Raw genomic sequence first — 21,220 nt, 5'->3', positions numbered from 1 at the left:
TAGACTGTAAATTAAAAAAAAAAAAAGAGAGACCACAGGTATCAGATCAATGCTCTGTATCAGCAGAGACCTTTATTTGAGGAGTCAGAATCAGTACTGGGGAGAGAAGTTGGATTGGTTACATCCATAGTAACAGTGAAAAGCACAAAAGGTCCTTATAGACCAAACCATACAAGCTGTATATGAAGAGACTGAAAATACATGTAAGTGCATTTAGTTGATGATTCTTTTACTTTCAGTATGATTATGGTGTGATATAATACAGGTGTGGCAGTGACTTGAAATACAAGTTTGCATTCAGTAAAAACAGTGTTGTGCTGTGAATGTGCTGCAGAAATCTTGGCACATGCTGAAAGTGTTGTCAGATTTCCCCCTGTGCTGCAAACACTGTCAGCACCATCACCACTGGAAGGTGGAAGGTTTTCAACTTTGGAACAAAAATCAAAAACGGCATCCGACTTTATGTGTCACGTTATATACTGTTAGTTAGAGGGTATATAATGCAGAAATGTACCGTGATCTCTTTGAGGTCCTTGTCCTGTAGATTCTGCAGGGGGTCAATAAAGTTTTGTTTGACATTTATGTCCAGGGAGTCCTTCACATCTGCCATCTGCCTCATGGCATCACCCATATCCACCAGAGCACAGCCTAGAGGACAGAGAGACAAACCACACGTCTTCTGTTAATCATCTGATATCATGCAACATCGTAAGTCTCATGTTTTTAATGCTAACGTTATTTGCGTGAGTCTGGGTTTCTGTGTTTTCACTGTGTGGCTTTGGAAATGAGAGGTTGAGCAACACGTGCAAGCATGTGTGACTTAAAATACTTTCGGTTCCCAGCAAACTGCTTTGTGTGTAAATACAGAAAGTCATCATAAGCTCTCATGACAGCGTGGCTCCATGTTTTCTACCTGTCTCCTGCGTGTCCAACCAGGAGACCGGTAAACAGGAGACCTGTCCATAGATGCCTCTCTGCAGCTTTTTGAGAATTTCTAGAATAAGAGAAATTTGTTACCAAAGACAGAGTCCTCTCCCAGTTCATGACCGCAGCGCAGCATGCAGTCTCCCAGCAGGCCTTCAGTCTGAGGGTAGCCGGTGGTCTTCACCTGCCCTCGGATCTTAGACATTGTGTTCAGCATGTTCAGTTTGGCTCGAGAGGCTGTGGAGGAAAAGAATTATACCACAGCATTGTGATTTTCATTACCGGATTCCTTCTGTAAAACAAAAAAAACCCTCTATAAATTCAGTGATAAAATAACATACGATCCCCCTGTGTTACCTGGATTCGGCTGGAGGTACTCTGTCGTTTTGGACAAGAGGTCAAACACTGACTTGTTGGTCACCTCGATTTTCTACCAGGAGCAAGAAAAAAAAGCAGATGTTGCAGTTCATGTGTTATATATACAGTTGAGGACAAAATTATTAGCCCCCCTATGAAATTTAAAGTTTTCTCAAAATTTTCCCAAGTGCTTCTTTAACAGAGCAAGGAATTTTCAACATAGCATTTCTAAACATACTAGTTTTCTTTAGAAAGCATAAATTATTTCTATTTGTATGCAATAACAGAACTATTTCAGAAAAAAAAAAATTACTGGGGTCAGTATTATAAGCCCCTTTAAGAACTGACCTTTTTATTGACCTATAGGACAAGCAACAGTTGTGCAGTGACTTGCTTTAACTTTGTAATCCTCAAAGCTTGTAAAATCAAGTTAAAACTGAGGGTTATCTCCCAATTTACACACAGTATAAAACCTCAGTACAGGAATGGACTGCGAGGTTGCAGACCAAGAAAAACCCCACTTCTGCAGAAGAGACACCTTCAAGCCAGACTGAAGTATGCTAAGGACAACCTGGAGAAAGATTATGCATACTGGAAGCATGTCCTTTGGTCAGATGAAACGAAATTAGAGCTCTTTGGCCATAGAGATGTTGCTTATGTTTGGAGAAAGAAGGGAGAGGTGTATAACCCAAAGAACACCATCCCCACAGTGAAATATGGTGGTGGAAGTATTATGCTGTGGGGATGCTTCAGCGCGTCTGGAACTGGGAATCTCGTCAAGGTGGAAGGAATCATGAAGAAAGAAGGATATGTGAAGATTTTGAAAGAAAACCTCAAGCAGTCAGCAGCAAAACTGGGTCTGGGTCGTCACTTTGTCTTCCAACATGACAACAACCCAAAACATACGGCACTCCTGGTGAAGAACTACCTTCAGAAGACCAAAGTGAACGTTATTGACTGGCCTGCACAAAGCCCTGACTTGAATCCCATTGAAAATTTGTGGGGTGAACTGAAGACCAAGGTCCATGCCAGAAGGCCATCAAATCTGGAGGAGCTTGAGAGATTTGCCAAAGAAGAATGGGCTGGGATTCCTCAGGAGAGGTGTCAGAGACTTGTTGAAAACTACAACAAACGACTGCAGGCTGTTATCCAGGAAAAAGGATACACAATTGACTATTAGCATCAGGGGGGCTAATAATTTTGACCCTGGTAGTTTTTCGTTTTTGTGAAATAATTTTGTTTCTGTATGCAAAGTAAAATAATGTAAGCATCCAAAATAAAGCTAGGATGTTAGAAAAAGCTGTGTTAAAAGTTCTTTGCTCTGTTTAACAGCACTTGGGAAATAGTTTAGAAAAAATGAAATTTTCATAGGGGGGCTAATAATTTTGTCCTCAAGTGTATATATATATAAACCTTATATTCAGCGAATGATCCAGATGTGCAAACTGGGCTCACAGTCACAGTGTTTTAAACGCAATGTGAATAAAGATAATTATGACAGATAAAAATATCCAAAGGGTGACAAAACTGTTTAACTGTTTAAATCCCTTTAATTTAAAAAAAAAAAAAAACAAAAAAAAAAACAACTTCAGTTTCAGCTAAATACAAGTGAGCTAAAACACACTGTATGTATTCTGTAAATGGCATGAAGGTAACATTTAAGGTGATGCATGTTTACTCTGGTTTAACGGCAGATTTGCAGCAGTGTTGCAAATGTGCCGTATATACATCTCATGTCTGTACATTCAGAGTCAGGACGTCGTTAGCCTAGCTTAGCATAAAATATAGCAAAACGCAGCTGAGGCCTAAGGAAAAGCTGGGTGAAAGGATAAACTGCTTTTCATCAAGAAAAAGTTCTTTAGTTCTTTTATCCTCAGCTATTCTAACCATGTCCTAACTCCGTGTCCTATTTAACCACTTGAGCTGTACCTGAATCAGAATTTGATTCTGAGTCACCACATCAGGCCAAATATTACTCCGGTGACATCCTGCATGTCTGTTCCCATTAAAGTTAGTGTTGTAGTTTGGTGATTTTAACACAGGGGATCAGCACGGCCAAGTGTAAACCTGTACATCCATCATAAGACCACCTGTACTGAACTCACCCTCTCCATCTCCATGAAGTCCTCGTCCAGCTTGGTCCCCTCTGCCCCACTGATCTTTTCACTGAGTAGCTGCACAGACAGAGAGAGAGAGAATCAGAAGTAAGAGGTTAGAAAGAAAACACAACCTTAGCCTGAAGCTCATGAGATGTGTCTCGTTACTTTGGAAACACGTGGTGAATAGCGTTTCTGCATTTTGTGGTTCAGAACTGAAGGTAAATTTCATATTTTTTTTTATTTTCCACATTATGGCCTCTTTCATGTTACTTATGAAAACAGTTTACTCTTCAGCTTCACTAAAGGAAACTCAGTCTGGTAGAGACACCTTTACACAGCTGTTAGAAACTGCTCATTACATGTCAGCTGCCATGTAAAATCCCAGCTATATACACACAAAATGATCCACTTAATGTATCAATAAGTTACCTGTACTGTGTTCAGAATTACATCAGTGGGGGTCTACACAATATTAGAGCGGTGCCTCCATATGATGCAGTCCAGGACAATGCCACCTCTAACTGGAAGCTCAAAAATGTTTGTTGAATCACTTCATCACATTGTTTCCTTGCAGCCTGGTAGCTGTTTCTGTCAGAGGGCTTGTGTTTCCCTGTGCCCTTGGGACTGGAACTATCAGTATACACACACCATCGGTCAAACGCTTTAGAACATCGGAATTTTTCCAGCTCTTATTTAAATGTACATCATTTAGTCTCAGTGTTTCTGAAGTTACAGCACAGAACAAATAAAAAAAAGACATAAAAAAAAAAGAAATCATGGAATCATCATGGAAACTAAACTTTTGACTCGTCCAGCAGCTGAACACAATCATGTTTTGGTTTTTTCAATGGAAATCAAATGCTGATGTCACATGATATTTATTACTGAAATGGTCAGTAGAACATAAATGTAGTCATGTCCTATACTAAAGCCAAAACCATGTCCCATGTCCATTATTCACTGTCTAGCATCTCCCGGGTTTATTTGTAGATGACATCATCCTCACAGTCTGTCGCTCTGCTGTTCAGCTGGAGTCCAGACTGGATTAAACAGAGTTAAGCTGAGCTGGACAGCATCAGAAAAATACAGTCTATGTGAACTGAAGTGGACCCAGCAGGATTTTCATTTAGAATTTCATTTCAAACTTTTTTCAGCAGTTCTAAAGTGGCAATGTTTGGAAAATGATCATAGTAGGAGGTTGAATTTCCAGCTGTCCAGCATGTTTTCTAAATCTAAATGACCCTGCAGCCTCTGTTTAGGTAAACTGACCCTACGTGAATTAGCTATATTCTTCCACACTGAGAAGCAGGAGCCCTGCCTTACAAACGTGCCAAGTAAATATCTAAAATTAAAAAAAAAAAAAGGGCAAAGGGAAACATCACACTGGTTTATTTATGAAAGCCTCTCTGCTCACACACAGCTCCGTTTCATTTATAGATATGTGTCACATGTGTGACAGATGACCTATCGTGGATATAGTTAGATAGTGAGTGCAGACACAAACAGATAGGGATGGAGAGAGTATTAGAATATTTTAGTAAAGGTATAGAAAAAGTACTGTTACTTTCTTGATATTTTAATCAATCTTATTTTTTCTATGATTTAGATAAAAGTGAAACTAGTAAATTGGGACTGTGAAGGACTCTAATAAAAAGTATTAAGTGCAATGTTCCCATTGAGAGAAACAAAAAAACAGAGTCAGACTCCTTGTATCTGTTCACATGCTTGTCCCAATAAAGTTGATTCTGATAGAATATATAGTTGAAGCCATGACAAATGACGCTGCTTCAAATGTGGATGTGGATGCAAAGAAGCAAATTCTAAAACGTGGAAGCTTCACACACACACACACACTTCAAAAACTTCACCATGGCAAGCAACACACATGTATAACCAATATAAACTCACACACACCACATAGTGTACACACATACATAGAGTTAAGTTGCTATGCAATGCCGTGGTTGTTGACGTTCTTCTCTGGAGAGTGACTAACAACCATCAGTTTTTTTGTTGTATTCACTTGTCAGAACCACATGCTGTGCATCTTCACTGTGTATCTACGGTGGTGATGCACACTTCACTGAAGGTCGAAGGGGGGGAGAGGGGTGGGGGGCCCAAAGAGTGCATTTCCTGGTTTCTTATGATAGAGGTGGACACCTCCACTTTCTGGTTATATACTGCCCCCTATGTGTTTGGAGTATGAACCTGACAGTTGGCCACTTCTTCCACATTTCCCCCTTTAATGTTTAGTTGCGGTTGAAGAACTTGTATTACGCCACAGTCAGCACTTGTGTGTTAACAGCATTAATACAGCCGAGCGTGCGTGGTTTTAAAATATGTGTCAAAGAGAGGAAAGAGACTTTGTCACCATTCCCTGGCAGATTTAAAGAGGATTAAAATTCTGTGTGCACAAATAGTGGACTAATATCTAAAGATTTAGGGCAGTCGGCCAGCGAGGAAGAGAACTTCTGGTTACAGGCCAGTCACTAAGTTCATGCTCTACATCTGAAAAATGAACGGCATGTGTTTTTTACACGCCTGTAAACGAGAGAAGGTCACATGGAGGAGTCTCTGAAAAGATTTATTCAAAAAACCACTGTTTATCTTCTAGTGGAATTTGTGATGGAAAGGGAGGGGGGGTCCTTACTACATCAGCCTGCTTCATACACCTCTGCTTCATCAGTTACTCTCTGCAATAACGAGGCTACTTTAGAACAGCCTAAATGAAAGCAACCATCTACTTCACATAGTACACTTTTGCCAGATTCATCAACCACAGCTCAATGCAGCACATTCCTGAAGAAATTTAATTAAGTCCAAAAGGTTCGATGAACAGTTCATGAAATTTCTTCTGAAAGTACCTTGTCACTGTTCCTACGGATGGGAACAAATACCAATAAAGAGGAGTATAAGCTTTCCAGAAGGCAGTTATGTTACTGCAACATGTCAATCCAGTTCACTCTCTCTCATCATCTTAGTAAACTAGCTGCAGGTTAAATATAGAGACAGACAGTGATGATGGGTGTTCCACCTCAGACACAGCCCAGCTAAAAGTAGTCCAATTAGCAGCTCCGCTAACAGCGCAACATTTAACAGGAAGCTACAAAGTGGGAGAAGCTGGAGATGAACCCAGAATAGAAAAGAGTCTTGAGTCATCATGGCGTGGTGTCAAACAGGGACATTAGGCATCACTTCTGGAATATTGGGATTAATATTCAATTCAATTTTATTTATATAGCTCCAAATCATAATATACATTATCTCAAGGCACTGGTTGTTGTTGTTGTAACCACACAGACTGGTGTCTGTTATAATGTAGTTATATATCTGACAGACAGCATCAAAAAAAGAGCCTGGTGTTTTAGCAAACGCAGGTAAAATGTCGTCCAATTTAACTAATGATGACAGGAGAAAGGAAGTAGAAGAGCTAACAGCATTAGCATTAGAGACAGCTGAAGGAGGGAGGAGAGGGGAAGGAAAGCAGATGAGAGGTTGTACGTTCCACAAATGTAATGGATGATTAACGCAAAATATGTTGGGTATTGTGCCTTACGTATAAAATGCTCCGTCAAGGCCAAGTCAGGCAAAACAAAACACTGCTTATTACACCCACACAGACAGCGCCCCCCCCCCCGCAATTTACTTCCACCACATGACTCTGGCCCCACAGATGCACAGTGACGATGCACTGACCAAACAACTGGGTGCCACAAATTTCATTCAATCAAAAAATAAATAAATAAATAGATAGATCAATCAATCAATCAATCAAAATTAAATTCATGTTCAGAATCAACGGCTAGAGTCTGATTAAGACTGGTCAGCTTGATTCCAGAGCTGTAAAGACTGAAAGCCAAGTTAGAAACAGACTGACCTTTCACTTTAATACACTGACCTTATAAACCAGAACCAGTTCAAACTCAGACCAGGAGAAACCACTCATTACTCCTTTTCTCACACACTTACAGTGATGCTGCTGGTTTATAAATAGCTTCATGACCTGCAGCCAAAATGTATTGTATTGTCCCCTCCAGCAGTGGAGTCGGTGTTGGTGCTGGCAGGCCTTTGTGCGAGCAACGACACTGGATCAGCAAACAATGTACAGTGCAACTGTAGCTTTGGGTGGGGGGGAGGGGGAGAGCTGGAAAAAAGCAACAATTCTATGTCGATGTGTGTGTGTGTGTGTGTGTGTGTTAGTCACACCGTATGATGAGAGGTTCCCAAGAAAATGACACCTGTAATGAATTTCAGAGATCTGTGTTCCAGTTAGCACACTGGACTCACATTGCCCTCAGCTGGATCCTAAGGATCCTTCATGAATAGCTCTCCTTGCACACACTCATGTCGATAGTGGAGGTAATAAAACTTCACATACTCTCTGAAGAGTCCTGGTGGCGTCTCTATCTGAGCATCACCTGTAAATGATTTGTTTACTTCCTCAATCTCATTAGTCCAAGCTTTATCTAAAATTTAAGAGTTGTGGTGTGTAGATAGTGTGTGTGTGTGAAGACTCCACTGAAAGTGCAGCCAGGTGCAGGAGCGTTGTAGGGACCAAGTGGGTCAGAGCCTGGGTAAAATTAGCAGAGTAGGAGTGTAGAAAGGAGCCCGATCTGGCTGCCAGAGTCTTTCTAGGACAGAGGATGTGGTGGTGGTGGGGGGGGGGGGGGGGGGGGGGGGGTCGGGAGAAGTACCACTGTGCATCTTTACTGGCTTGCTGCAAAAACTGGTCTGGTCCATCACATCATTTGCTGTCACGCACTTGAGAGGAGTCAGTACTTGGTTAGCCAGAGACAGAGAGCACATGACTCCTACTCAAACCACACACTGTCATTCTAACATGTTTGTTTCATGGGCATTTTTAAACTGTAAAGATAATTGAGACAATCTGAGCGACAACCGGTGCAGTCAGTGTGCTGCTTTCTGCCCATGTCTCACCAGGTCACCAGCAGCAGTGCACAGTGGGGACCTGACATGCTCCGGGGGGCCAGATGCATTAGCACAAGCTGCAGCAGCAGCAGGTGACAGCTGGAGCAGCAAATGACTGGTGCCGGCCCTGTTTTTAATCCACACCGACGCCATCTAATCTACACATTAGAGCTGCAATTATCCTGAGCGGCGAACCGAGAATGAATACAAGGCTCAACAGTCACTCTGAAAGTAAAAACCGCTCCGATCGGCGGCGGCGGCTTCGGGCATGAAGGGACTCTCCAGCACGCTGCAACCATTACCGTCAGGATGTTAGCATTTTCTTTTAAGTCACAGAACAAAGAGGCCTCCTGCACTCCACATTCAATTTACAGTCAATTCTTTGATTGTGCGACTGTGCTGATAAACCTGTGTGTTCCTTCTTCCTGCGCTCTGAACACAGAGTCTTTACAAAGCAGCCTGGAGGCAGAGGGGATGCTTGTTCCTTCCTTTGTGGAGACACAGAGGTGCACACACACACACACACCTGCAGCAGCACAATATCTTGGTTTTTTCACTGGCACTGCTCAGTCTAAACAAACGCACTGATGACCCAGCAGCCAAACAATAGAGCACAGTAACAAGAGGACACATTAATGAAGAATATTTCCCAATCAGCTTCTGTACTTTGATAACATGGGGCCTTTGTGGATTGGTTTGTTAAAGGGCTAATTCCCGGTTATTATAACTCATTTCATTTCATTTCATCGTTTCTATGAGACCATCATTTTGTAGGCTCATTCAGGACTGGAACATCCTGAGCTATATCTGAGTTTGAGCTAATGTTAGCCAAACTTCCTGCCACACTCACAGCATGATCCCCCACACAGACTACATCAGTTAGTCCTCATCCTCAAAGACTTTTTCTCTTGTAATGTAAAAGTACAACAAGGTGTTCCTCCTATTTTCATGCCCTCTGCAAAGATCTGCACCTGACAAGGATGCTGACATTTTACATGAAACAAGCAGTCAGGTTGATAACTAACCTCCAGGTGGACCAGACTTATCAGGAAGACAAGAACTAAGCCGAACGGTGACATTATTACTCAAACTGTCTGTTGTCAACATCCGTCACAGTTTACACACACACACACACACTTCCCTTTTTAACTTTAACCTGCCGTACAGTATTGTTGCACACCCAGTTTTCCTGTCCAGTAAGGAATTCCCACCAATGTTACTGGTGTCCTCACTGTAAAGGCGTTTCCATACTCCAGATAAACTGAGCACAGGAGTTTGTTTGCAGCCTGCCTGATCATGTGACTGCTCATGTTTCTTCCTCTGTCTGACTTTGTTGTAGTAATATCTCACATCTCAGCTGTTAGTGTTTACAGTGTTATCAGCTCCAAAAAAGAACGGTTGGCTTGAAAGTTGCATTCTAAGAAACCACAATATTTTATCACATCACTAAATGTCAAATTAAACCTGGCAGTGTTTTATAAACCACGACTACATTCTACACTACACTACTGTATAGCTAAAATTCATGGTCAAAGATGTGGATTCATTGGCTGTTACACTGAATCACATTCAGTAAATCAAAGCACAGGACGACTATCCATTTCCTTGACTGTAGTTAAAGTAAATCATTTCAGTCCACCTCTGCTAATCGATCAGTGCAGGGTCAGGAACTCCCATCACACCACGGTTAATCACTCGTCCAGCAGGCTGCCTGTTTAATGAACGCTGGTGCTGACCACCACCACATCAACATCCTTCCTTTACCCTGACTTCAGTAGAAAGTGGTGCATCCACCATGGCAACAACTCTTTTCCCAAACTGCTCCAAAAATGTCTGTCTTTGTCTGTCTGGCTCAAGCTGCTCTGGATGTGTCTTGCTGTACTAACACCAGACAGAAGGGTGACGAGTGGCATCAGTAGTCATAATGTTAAATTAGCATACATTTTATGTGGCTGACAGACAAAGCTTCCTGTGTCAAGGTCGCACACGTTAACAGCTTCAACTCTGACCGTGTGGAAGAGGTGCTGGATGTGACATAGGTAAAGTCTTACATGTTAAACAACCTGCTGTGGTTTATGGTGATTTGATGTATTTCAAATTAAATCATGGTAATGGTGATAAAAAACCGTTTACCATGACCTTTTTGGGCCTACAGTTTTCATAGCATGACAATTACACATCGCACACCTCTACTTGTTCACTGCTTTTTTGCAGCACAAGAAGCAACCAATACAAATCAGTATTGGTCTGAAATGAGTTAACAAACTATTAGTGTTGACAGCGTTCAGCCTTATACAGTGAATGTGGCTTTACTAGAGGAGAGTAAAGGCAGAAGCAGCAGATAAGAGGCAAAGCTGTGTGTATTCAGATTTGAGCTGACTGGAGAAGGAAAAGGAAGCATTAATTAATAAACTTAAACTTTTTCTCAAAGTAAAGTCAGATAAAGTCATTATATCCAGAAAGACTCATTAAACAGTTTGACACATCCTGGAAGAAGTGACATTTTCTTAACCTCATGCGAGAGATCTGGCTTTAGATTTGAAGGCTAATCAGAAAGGTTGGCTCCAAAGACACCAAGGTTAATTCAATTATTCGGGGGTTTGCAGGGTGTTAATGTTGGTTCGCACTAATTAATGGAATGCGGGGATAATGTTTCAGCTCAGTCGTCTGCCTCAGCCTCACAGCACGGTGGATCTTGTGGGAAATTAGCCTGGACAAGTTATGAAGGTATTCCAGCTTATCTGCACGGTGTGCCTGCAGGGTACAGACGGAGGAGAAGAACGCAGAAGGTCATAAGAAAGGGAAAAATCAACAGTGTGATGCTCTGACGCTCGTTGTCAGTCTGTCACAGGTCACGCTTTCTCCTCAGCTGAAACATGCTGTGGATGGGAGGGAAAGTGACATTAAGTCTATCCTCGCGGCGCGCTAGAGTAAACAGCAGTTTCCCCTCAAAACAATGAGGAATCTCTCGAGGAGCTGAGTCACTGGCCTACACACACGTACACAGGAATTCTGTTGTTGTAGGTTTGTGTGTGTTAGTGGAACCATATTGTCTTACTGTGTATCCCAAAGGTGCCGTACTGTGCAGGCAAAGAGGAGGGGACAGACGATCAAAACTATACAAAGCTTTTAGAATTCTGCTTCTGACAAATGAATGTACAGAAGTGACTTGACTTGGATTGAACTTTGACCTTTCTGCTGTGCTGAGCAGGAGGCTGTTTGTTCAGTGGTGGGTGGGATAAAAAAAAAAATGCAGCCACCCAGAGACTCCCAGCTGAGATCATGAACAAGCAAATAAGTCTGACGTTATTTTAAATGGTATTACATCACAGAAGCGTGAATGTACACCGGCAGATAAAGAACCAGCTATTTTCAAACACAGTTCTGAATCTTTGGTATTGATGATAAACCCGAGGACAGTTACACGCCCATCGAAGCTGTGAGTGACCTAACACGTCTATGGGCAAAAAGAACAGGGCTTTAACTTCTGCAACCTGTGGTACCCAACACAACTCCTCCCACTTCTCTGTTATTTCAACACCTGCTGAGTCACTGGCAACTCCCTGTCCTGTGCTACAAAAAGTAATGCAGGACAGGCGTCCCACCTGTGGTGACCGTAATGAGACTGCTGGTTAACAGCTGATTCACCCAGCTGATTAAAACTATGCAGCGGTGAGCTCACAACTTCCTGTGAGTGTGCTGGAATTAAAGCCATGTCACAATCTACTTAAAGTGCCTGTCGGCTCAGATATGTTATACCAAGCAAACTACAGTACCAGCATCATCAGCCTGCACTGTCAAGCACCACTTTCCCAGCATGCAGCCGGATATATGTGGTATCTCTGAAACACTCACATGCTCCACTAGAATTTAAAATAAATCCTGTGTGTTCAAACAATACTTGGCCACAAAAACAGGCACAGGAAACAGGGTTGATGAGTGACAGGACTGAACCATACGCTCTCTGTGCCACAAAACCAGTGACCTAAAAGATGCTCAGTAGAGCTACAGAGCTGGATGATAAGTCTATTTCCATCACTGGCAGCCTCACAACTTGACTGGAGCCTTAACTATCGTTTGTCTGAGGGAAAAAAAAAAAAAAAAAGTAGGGGAGACATCACCTTGGACACACTGAGGTTACACAAGGCAGACATGCATACCAAAGCTGCTTTAAATTCCACTTCCTTTTAAGTAAACAGAAAATCTTCTGTTACAGAGGTTTTCTCTCTCTGTGTGTGTGTGTGTGTGTATCTAATAACAGCATCAAACCTTCAAAGCCTGAACTGCTGCTCTTCATTGTCAGTAAAAGGTCACACAGCTCAATAACACACAGTACAGTGTTATGAAAGTGGGGTTCAGGGACCACTCAGGGTCCATAGAGGGGCTTAACTGGTTGCCCGCTTGAGTGATGAACAGTCTGCTACTATAATTTACTTTTGACCAGCTGGAGAAGAAGTTTCTAACTAGAATTACTATCTCTGTATACAGTCATACAATTCAATGCTACAGAAACAAACACAAAACCTTCCCTCCCATATGTGCTGCCTCGTGTGTGTGTGTGTGTGTATGTGTATGTGTGTGTGTGTGTCCATCTGAGAGGTCTGTAAGCTGCAAAGCTTGAGCTCAGTCCTTGGCAGGGTAACACTGTGAAAAGAGCCTTTCATTCAGAATTTACTGTACACTCACAGTTATCCACTCCACAGCACTCTCACTGCATGTATGTGCTGTACTGGGTTTAAATGGAACCACAGCTTTACACACTATTGTGTGTGTGTGTGTGTGTGTGTTAGTGGAGGAGGGTACTCAGGGTTGTTGAGCCGTGGGTGGAACCTCGGTCTCTTGGTGTGTTCGAGTTTCAGTGTGTGCAGGAAGGAAGAGGCAGCAGTCATGCAGACATTGTATTCTTTTTGTTTCCCTTTCAGCCAGTCAGGCAGACGCATCTAACCCCCGACCGACAAAACCATACACCACTGATCTGCTTCAGGGAATCAAAGCTGCTGTCAGTTGTTGGAGCAGAATCAGTTAACAAGGCAGACTACTGAAAACAATTAAGAGGATTTGTGAGAAAATGAATTAATCTTTTCTCAAAGGGGAAAAAAAAAAACACATCAGACTGGATGGCAGGACATTATTGGATTAATCCTCCTTCACCATGCCTGGGTTACACCTGTCATTCCAGGTAATTGGCTCATTAGAGGCCCTGTCCAGAGCAAGGACACACTTGTCTGTTACCATCAGTGGCGTCGTTTGATGATGAGCTCTGGCCAGTATTAATGTAATTATTATTTCTTCAGTCAGGCTACATGGTGGTGAGTGGAACAGGAAATCATAATGACAGCTGGCTAACGAGCAAGCATGATACCACTCAGATTTTCAAATTCATATCAGGAGAGTTCAACTGGAAAAACAATAAGTGAAGAAGAATGGAAGCCTTGTTACATCACTGATATAATCAATAAACAATAATGTCTACAGCCTCGCTGATACTGAAATTTTCAAGGATAGTACTGAAATTGCTACTTCAGAGTTTAAGAATCCAAAAACAGCGTATCAGCTGATTTTATGTTTCCCTTAAATATATATGTAGATATGTAGTGACCAGCACTTTTTACAGTGTAAAAATAATCAGCTCAGAAATTCCAGTGCAGATACTGGACGTACTGGGGGTTTGATAGAAGTTTAATCAGAATGCATTTAAATGCCTTCATACATGTCTTTAGGTTCATCTGTCCTCAGCTCTAAAGACCCGAGTAACTACAAACTACAATTCAGGTTCAGCTGAGAATCTGCAGACAGAAGTTCTGAGTAGCAGCCTGATCAACGTTAAAAAAAAACCCTCTGGCCACAACCTGATAATAATCTGTCTGTGAGTATGTGATGTCTCTGACGCACTGAAACAACAAGTGCAGCCTCTTTACTTCTGCAAAACCTTTTCTCAAGGTGTTCTGGAAATGTTATTAACAGATTTGCAGAAGTGTAACAGAAAGCAGGATATGCAGTGGGATTCGTGGAAAACCGTTTTTTTTTTTTTTTTTTGTTGCAGAAAACTATCTTTAAGTACAAACTTTACCTGCAGTATGTCTCCAGAGGGAGCCTGTGTAATCTGACATCGTGTTGTTTGTATCTGCTGATGGGGGAAAAAATCAGCTGCTACTAGCCTAACAAAACTCAATCTCCAAACCGAACTGTCAAAGGCTAAGTTGCATTGTGGGTAATGCAGGCCCTAAGTCTGGGCTGATGGACAGTTCTACAATTCTACACATTGTTTTGAACGTTCACCACCTGACTCACTGACATTACATGTCTGTCTTTCCTGAAGAGCGTGAACAGCTCTGACCCAGAAACAAGTTTCCCACATTTGTAAGATATGTCAAGTCCTCGAAAAATATCCTTGGGTTAAAACTTTTAAAGTAAGTGTTTTTGGCTCTTTGAAACACTGAAACACTGCAAGCACCAGAAAACAGGGTCATTTCTCAGTGGCACAAAGAAAAGCTCCTGTTATCATCTTTCACTCCTGAGGGGACATCCTCCATGAGGACACCCTGTTTCGGTATATCATGTATCAGCCTCTCATTTTTTGCCACCACCACCACCACCACCAGCAGCATGAGCTGATCCACGTCACCCGTGAGGCTGCACACAATGATGATGATGATGAGCTGCTGAAATGTTAATGAGCTTGAAAAGCTGCCTGCCAGACCACCAGGCGACTGTGGCTCAGCTCAGTCCCTCCATCGCTCCGTCATTAAAGATGGATGGATTCTTTTCTCTGAGGTGGCAGATATATCTCTATCTAGTGGCATTTTGTTTCTGTTGCAGGGCGCTGGGTGTACATAGGTTATTGTGATAGCATGTTGCTGCTGCAGAGAAAAGATAACAGATGCTGCAGGTGCGCACGCGTGTGAGAGGACAACCCTGACCTGTGGTGAAGACACGAGGCTGCTCAAACCTTAGACTGACAGGGACTACCTTTGTCTCTTTGTGTGTTGTATGATTGCTACTCCATGAATGCGTATGTGACAGACACACCATCACATTGTGTACAGACTGTCCTCTCTGTGTCCAGCATTTACTGTGAGCTTCTGAACGTCTTCACTTCAACTCTCTTTTTTCACCTTGAACTAAATGAACCTGCTGAATAACACGTCTCTGTAGTGACTTTAAATGCAGCTGCTAAAAGTTTCTTATTAATGAAATGCAGCATTAGTCCATGTTTTACCGTCTGTTCTCCTTTATCAACCATGTTGAAGGTGATAAAATCAATTCGGCTCTTGCAGCATTTCAAAAGAGACATGATGTGGGAATTTGTTTAACAAAGACTATGAAGTAAATACAGAGTAACATTAGCTAACCAAACATTTCAACACTTCCAGATCAGGACTCCTACTGCCTTCACATGAACGCACATTTTCACTGTGAAGCGCATTCAGGGAGTGATGCAGTATCAAAGAAAAAGGAATGGAGCAGAAAAGAAAACTGTTTACTGTTGATCTGGATCGGCCCAGGATCAGTCCTGTCTGTCTGACGTCTGATCCTCCTGATATTATCAGTATCTGCGTTTTATGGATTTATTGGACGGTAGTAGATAAAGACTGAGCCTGACATGAAACATAGGCTCCAGGACACCAAGGCTTTTGTGATTTCCTCTTCATTTTCTAATCTTACATTTACACACCAAGTTCAGTAATCATTTGTCTACATGTACACGTTGTATATGAGAACACTGCACAAAATAACCATCATTACCAGCAAATTCATCACTGTCATTAACAAGATCATTAACTACTCTCAACCTTCCACGGCCTCTGGTTTATAGTTAAGTCAAGCGGTTTCACAGATTGATCAGAAGATGTCGACACAGAGAAGTAGTGAAACAGTTGCTGCTGCCTGTTGCCACCGCAGTTAAATAATCGATGGTGAAGAGTCCACCTGCCAATGAAGTGGACTCATTTGTTTCCAGTTTCCATGTGTATCCCATTGACAGGAAGAGGAAATAACAGAGAAGGAGGACAAATTGGAAAATTGCAGGTTTTTATGACACTGCCACTGACGTCAGGAGCATTAGTCATAAATCTCCTGTGACGGTGGCTTCCACCTCTACAAACCGCTGTGGACTTTGCACAGTGAAGTGATCAGTGGACATGAAAACAGCAACAGTGCTGATATCAAGTCACAGACAGAGGCACGGCAGACCGGGCGCTCAGCTAATATCCAGGCTTTCTGCCTGTGTCACCACAGTGTCAGATCACAGGACACTAGGAAACCAAGAGTCTCTCTCTCACACCTTCTCACATTCAGTCACACCCAGCTCACACCACTGCTCTTTGATTTATCTGGTCATTTATTTGGGATGAGTGATGATTGTTCGTATGTTCAATCATCCTAGCTGCAGAAACCTGCGAAAATCTGAATCTAATGACAAACTCTGGGGATTGGAAAGATTAAAAAAATCATCTGATTGGTGTCCCTGCATCTAAGAGACGGGAGCATCCACACATGGGACGTCTACTTCTCTTTTCTTAAGACTTCTCTGTTGAAAGTTCTTTAAAATTGTTTTGGCTTAATTTTCTTTCAAATAATGGAGTGAGAGAAAACGAGTTTAAGTTAAAATGCCAAAGGTTTTCAGGTTATATGTAGGGAGTTTCTGCTTTTCTCTGTTTTCTGTCACGGTAAATTTAACATCTTTGGGGTTTTTTTTGGGCGGTTGGTCAGACAAAAACAGACATCTGAACAACTAATCAACTGATTAACTAGCGAATGATGGTTAACTGAAAGTTCCCACCCACAGAAAACACTGCAAGCCGTTTTGACCTATAGACTGATGGACAGTGCAAACTTATTTTGCCACGTTAATTTATCTAACCTGGCCAGACACACTGTTCCACTACATTCCCCTCACCCTTCCTCCAATAACAGTGGAAAAAAGATTCAGATATGGCTGAAATAAACAGGAACTGACATATTGTCAATGTTTCCCTTCCCAGTTATCTTCTGCGCGGCTGAGAGAGATTTAGATTCTGGTCTCAGCCCTGGTCACTGTCTCACTTTCCACTTCAGGAAGCAGGTGAAACACCAAACAATATTTTGACATACAGTCCGTGACACACACCTAGTTCTAAAAACTGATCCTCTGCTTGTTTTCTTTCAGGCTGTGGTTAGCAGATACTTTCTCTCTCTGTGTTTCCAGTAGCAGCAAACTGTTGCAGGTGACGCAGATGTTGGAAAAGCTCTGATCTGTTTTCCAGTGTTATCTTTGTACTGCTCATGACTGAGATCAAACAGGTAAAATAACGTACATGTGTATTTACATGTAAAATCAATGCTCACAAAAGTGAAACACAAGCGAAACGCTGTATTCCCATGTGTGTAAGAAATAATAAGAAATGACCTGACCTCCATGTTATCTCCTGAAACAAGCTGTGACAGAGAAACTGCAGGTGTAGTTCGATGTACAGTTACAGTGATCAAAGCATAGGGGGGGGGTTCACAGCTGCAGCAACAGCAGTGTGGAGCAGACAGATACAAACAGGAAGTGGCAAGTTGACATTTAGCTCATGCACATGGAAATAATTTCACAAGTAATCAGATGTGTAATGACGTTCATATTTCCCTGCATAAGCCCAGATACCCGACCTGAGACCTCCCCTGTGCTGAGAGGGGACGAGAGAATCGTCCTCTGACTAAGACAGAAAATCTCTGATGTGTGGCCTGATCTGTGATCTGTGACTCATCCAGATGTTGGACTACGTTCGCCACCGACATCACACTTGTCTCACGAGTTAGATAAGTGATGGCGATTGGTGTGGGGATTTCAGCGACACACAATCCCAGTCTGAAACCACTGAAATGATTTTCCCACTGGGATGAAGCAGGCCTTTGAGGACTTTAGAGAAAATATCTAACTAAAGTTACACCTGACAATTTAACTTGCAGTGTGTGCACACTGAGGCGTCAGGCACCAGACTGTTGTGTTTTCTCATATTTTACACCTCCCTGTTTCCATAGCACAACAACGGAGTCATGTCATACTCTTGCTGCCCTGTTTTCTGTCTTCATATCTCTCTTCTCTGAAATGAAGCTGTTTTCACTTCCAGTCACTTCGAGTTGTCAGGTTTGGGAACCACTGTTGAGCTCCCATCAATAAAACTTACAACTTCCTGCACAGATGTTCTCATTGAACGCTTTCCAAGTGGCACAATACCTCACTTCCCTGGTAGGCTTTTATTTTTTAAATATCTACAGGATTTTTACTTTCACTGATGATAACTTCACAGCAGCAAAGAAAACAGTTTTACTGTTAAAAAAGAGCAGCAGAGTAGTGACAGTAGCATGACTCTGTTGTTGTTGTTGTTGTCTCTATTATTGTTGAAATTACCATGTGAATAAATAGGGATGCGTTCCAGAAACCGGACCCATTTTTGCCTTGCTTTCTACCACGACAGGCAGCGGCCAAGAAGAAAAGACTGATAACATGTACAAACACATGATAACAAGAAAGACCTGAACTCAGCTTCAGCATGTGACCTTCAGCCCTGACTCATCAGATTCTATGACCTGTAGCAGGCGCAACAATGTACTCGCCTTCAGGTAGTGTTCAGTGCACTGACCGAGACAGTGTTATCTAAACACCTCTCGTGTAGGCTAGGGGTAGATATTAGCTAGGTAGCCCAGTTGTGGTCTTCAATTGTGGTCCTTGTGACATGTGTGTACCAACCTACACCTTCCCTGAAAATTTCACTTACATAAGTTTTGCAGAGTATGCTGCAGGACCACTGTTACCAGTGGAAGGGGCCGCTTTGCTTGCATGGCCCCCCAGTCGCCTTGGGACTTGGACACGACTTGTGTTGATGTGTACAGTCAGATATAGGGAGCTGAATCTTTAGGTGACTAATTATCACATTATGTAGCCAATAGGACAGGTCCAGGCCTGCACTGTACTGTGTGTGACTGAGCCAGCGTTGTTCAACAGCAAGGCACAACACCAGAAACTGACAGTGAACAATTCAATAACTGTGGTATAAATAATTAATAATCAATTCTATGTTTTCACACAGAGAGGCTGACAGGAGCTACTTAATGGTGACTATGCTCGGAAATAAACAGAGCTTGAAGCTCAGCACAACAGCTCTAACCCATACTCATCACTTCCTGGTTGAGTAACAGAACTCCTCCATATCCAATAGCCAAATGCATCAGAAGGCTACATGTGTGATGAGGGAACACCTAACAGATGGACAACAAGCCTGTAAGGAAAAACCTCATGCCAAACTCCAGTCTGATCCACTCCATTCCCACCTGAAAATCTGCCACTGGCTCGCATCTTTTTTTTTTTTTTTACCACTAACTGTTCTTAAAGGTTTAAACAAAGCTTAAGGACATCACTGAATCACTCAAAGTAACTGCTCATTTAGACAAACAGATGATCCACCAGACAGCATTTGTTAACAGTGATATGTTATCTAAATGTTAGAACTGGTTCACAGTTACTCACAGCCGCCCACCATGGTGTATTTCAGTGGCAGGAGGCTGTGGGAATAACAGGCCGATCCACTCGAAGTGGTATTTTACTGAGTAACATAAATGTGATGGAAGAAAGCTGGGTGCATGGCCAGGTTAAACAGTAAGTACGACCTCTCTGTTTGAACCTGTTCTGGTAAGCGGGTCTGGATCAGTGTTTCTGATGGACCCATGTCATCATACACGCCTTTAAATTACACTGTGTTGCAGCCATGACAAGTCAGAAACACCTGACACGACCAGACACTGGATGTGACATCTGTACTGAACACTCCTAACACCTGCTGTAACACTGTTCTTCAGTCAAACTACATGTGCTCTCAAGTGTTGAGATTTACAAGCGATTATCTCTCATTTAGAGATAACAGCAACAGAACATTTTAAATATAAGCGTGTCAGGTGTTATAACGTGTGCTAAAAAAAGATAAAAGAATATAGATTTTTTAATATTCATTAACTAAAGACGCTCGTTTTTTTTTTTTTTTTATCACTTTTCTTATAGCGTCCCCTGTTAGTGTGACACCAGTTTTTCCCACTGGCGCTAGCATGGGAACAACGAGAACCAGGCCAGACATTTGAAATGTTATTAAAGAGGTGTGCTGGGAAATGAAAAACTTACACGTTAATAACAGAGCCGAAACAAACGTGAGAGTTCAGTATTTCATAAACACTCTTGAAATTAATCAAACGGTGAATGTACGTTTGCCTTTGTACGAGAATATGTTTAATTTTCAGATGTTGCAACGGAGTTTCGTGTGACGTTGTCTCGGTACAACACGAACTTAACTGGATGAAAAAGTAACGTTACGCGGAGGGCTTAAAACGCCTCGAAACACTGTCTGAATCCCCACCACGATCCACAACTGCTACATGTAAGGATTTAAAGTTGGGTACTTTTGTTATTGTCTAATCCCCTGAAGCCTGATTCCGTTCACCGTTAGCTGCAAACATGGTCCACATCCTATCAATTGTTGTTATGAACGAGCAATAACAGGCGTCTCCATACCTGACTGGCTTTGTGGAACTGTTTCTTCAGCCCGGCCACAGACATCCTGTCGGGGGTAACGTTTCGCCTCTGAAGAGAAAGTTCTATTTTAAAAAAACACTGAATAAAACTGGTAAAAATCTACGTTAAAGAAAGAGCCCACCGAGTCCTCAACCCTGCACTCATCAGTCACAACCGTTCAAGATTGCAGCAAGCACTGAGCCGAGTCAAGCTCACTCCGCAAAGGTAGACAAAACCGGATATGCCTTTTTTTGGTCTTAAAAATAAAAGTGTTAACTACAACACTGAAAATTTTCTTCTCAAATCTCAAACATCGAATTTTCAAAACATGGTGAGAATTTTCCATCATAGATCTCCTCCACAATGTCTAACCAGCAGTCGCTGTCTG

The 21,220-nt window shown here is 42.2% G+C and overlaps 1 protein-coding gene across 2 annotated transcripts in view; it reads right to left on the bottom strand.

Annotated features, from left to right (window-relative positions):
- sh3gl3a (SH3-domain GRB2-like 3a) overlaps positions 1-21,009 on the bottom strand; it is a 30,468-nt gene extending 9,459 nt beyond the window's left edge. For both annotated transcript variants that reach the window (XM_041035145.1, XM_041035152.1), the window contains exons 1-5: positions 20,833-21,009; positions 3,387-3,455; positions 1,282-1,354; positions 1,018-1,161; positions 515-648 (exon numbers count right to left, since the gene is read on the bottom strand). In XM_041035145.1, the coding sequence (XP_040891079.1) occupies positions 515-648; positions 1,018-1,161; positions 1,282-1,354; positions 3,387-3,455; positions 20,833-20,877 (465 nt within the window). In that variant the 5' untranslated portion in view covers positions 20,878-21,009. The remainder of the gene's footprint in view (positions 1-514; positions 649-1,017; positions 1,162-1,281; positions 1,355-3,386; positions 3,456-20,832) is intronic.
- Positions 21,010-21,220: the final 211 nt, after the last annotated feature.

Source organism: Toxotes jaculatrix, chromosome 1, assembly GCF_017976425.1.
Source record: "Toxotes jaculatrix isolate fToxJac2 chromosome 1, fToxJac2.pri, whole genome shotgun sequence".
Classification (NCBI taxonomy): domain Eukaryota; kingdom Metazoa; phylum Chordata; class Actinopteri; family Toxotidae; genus Toxotes; species Toxotes jaculatrix.
Note: the sequence above shows the minus strand (reverse complement) of the source record. Positions and strands in the feature narration are given on the sequence as shown.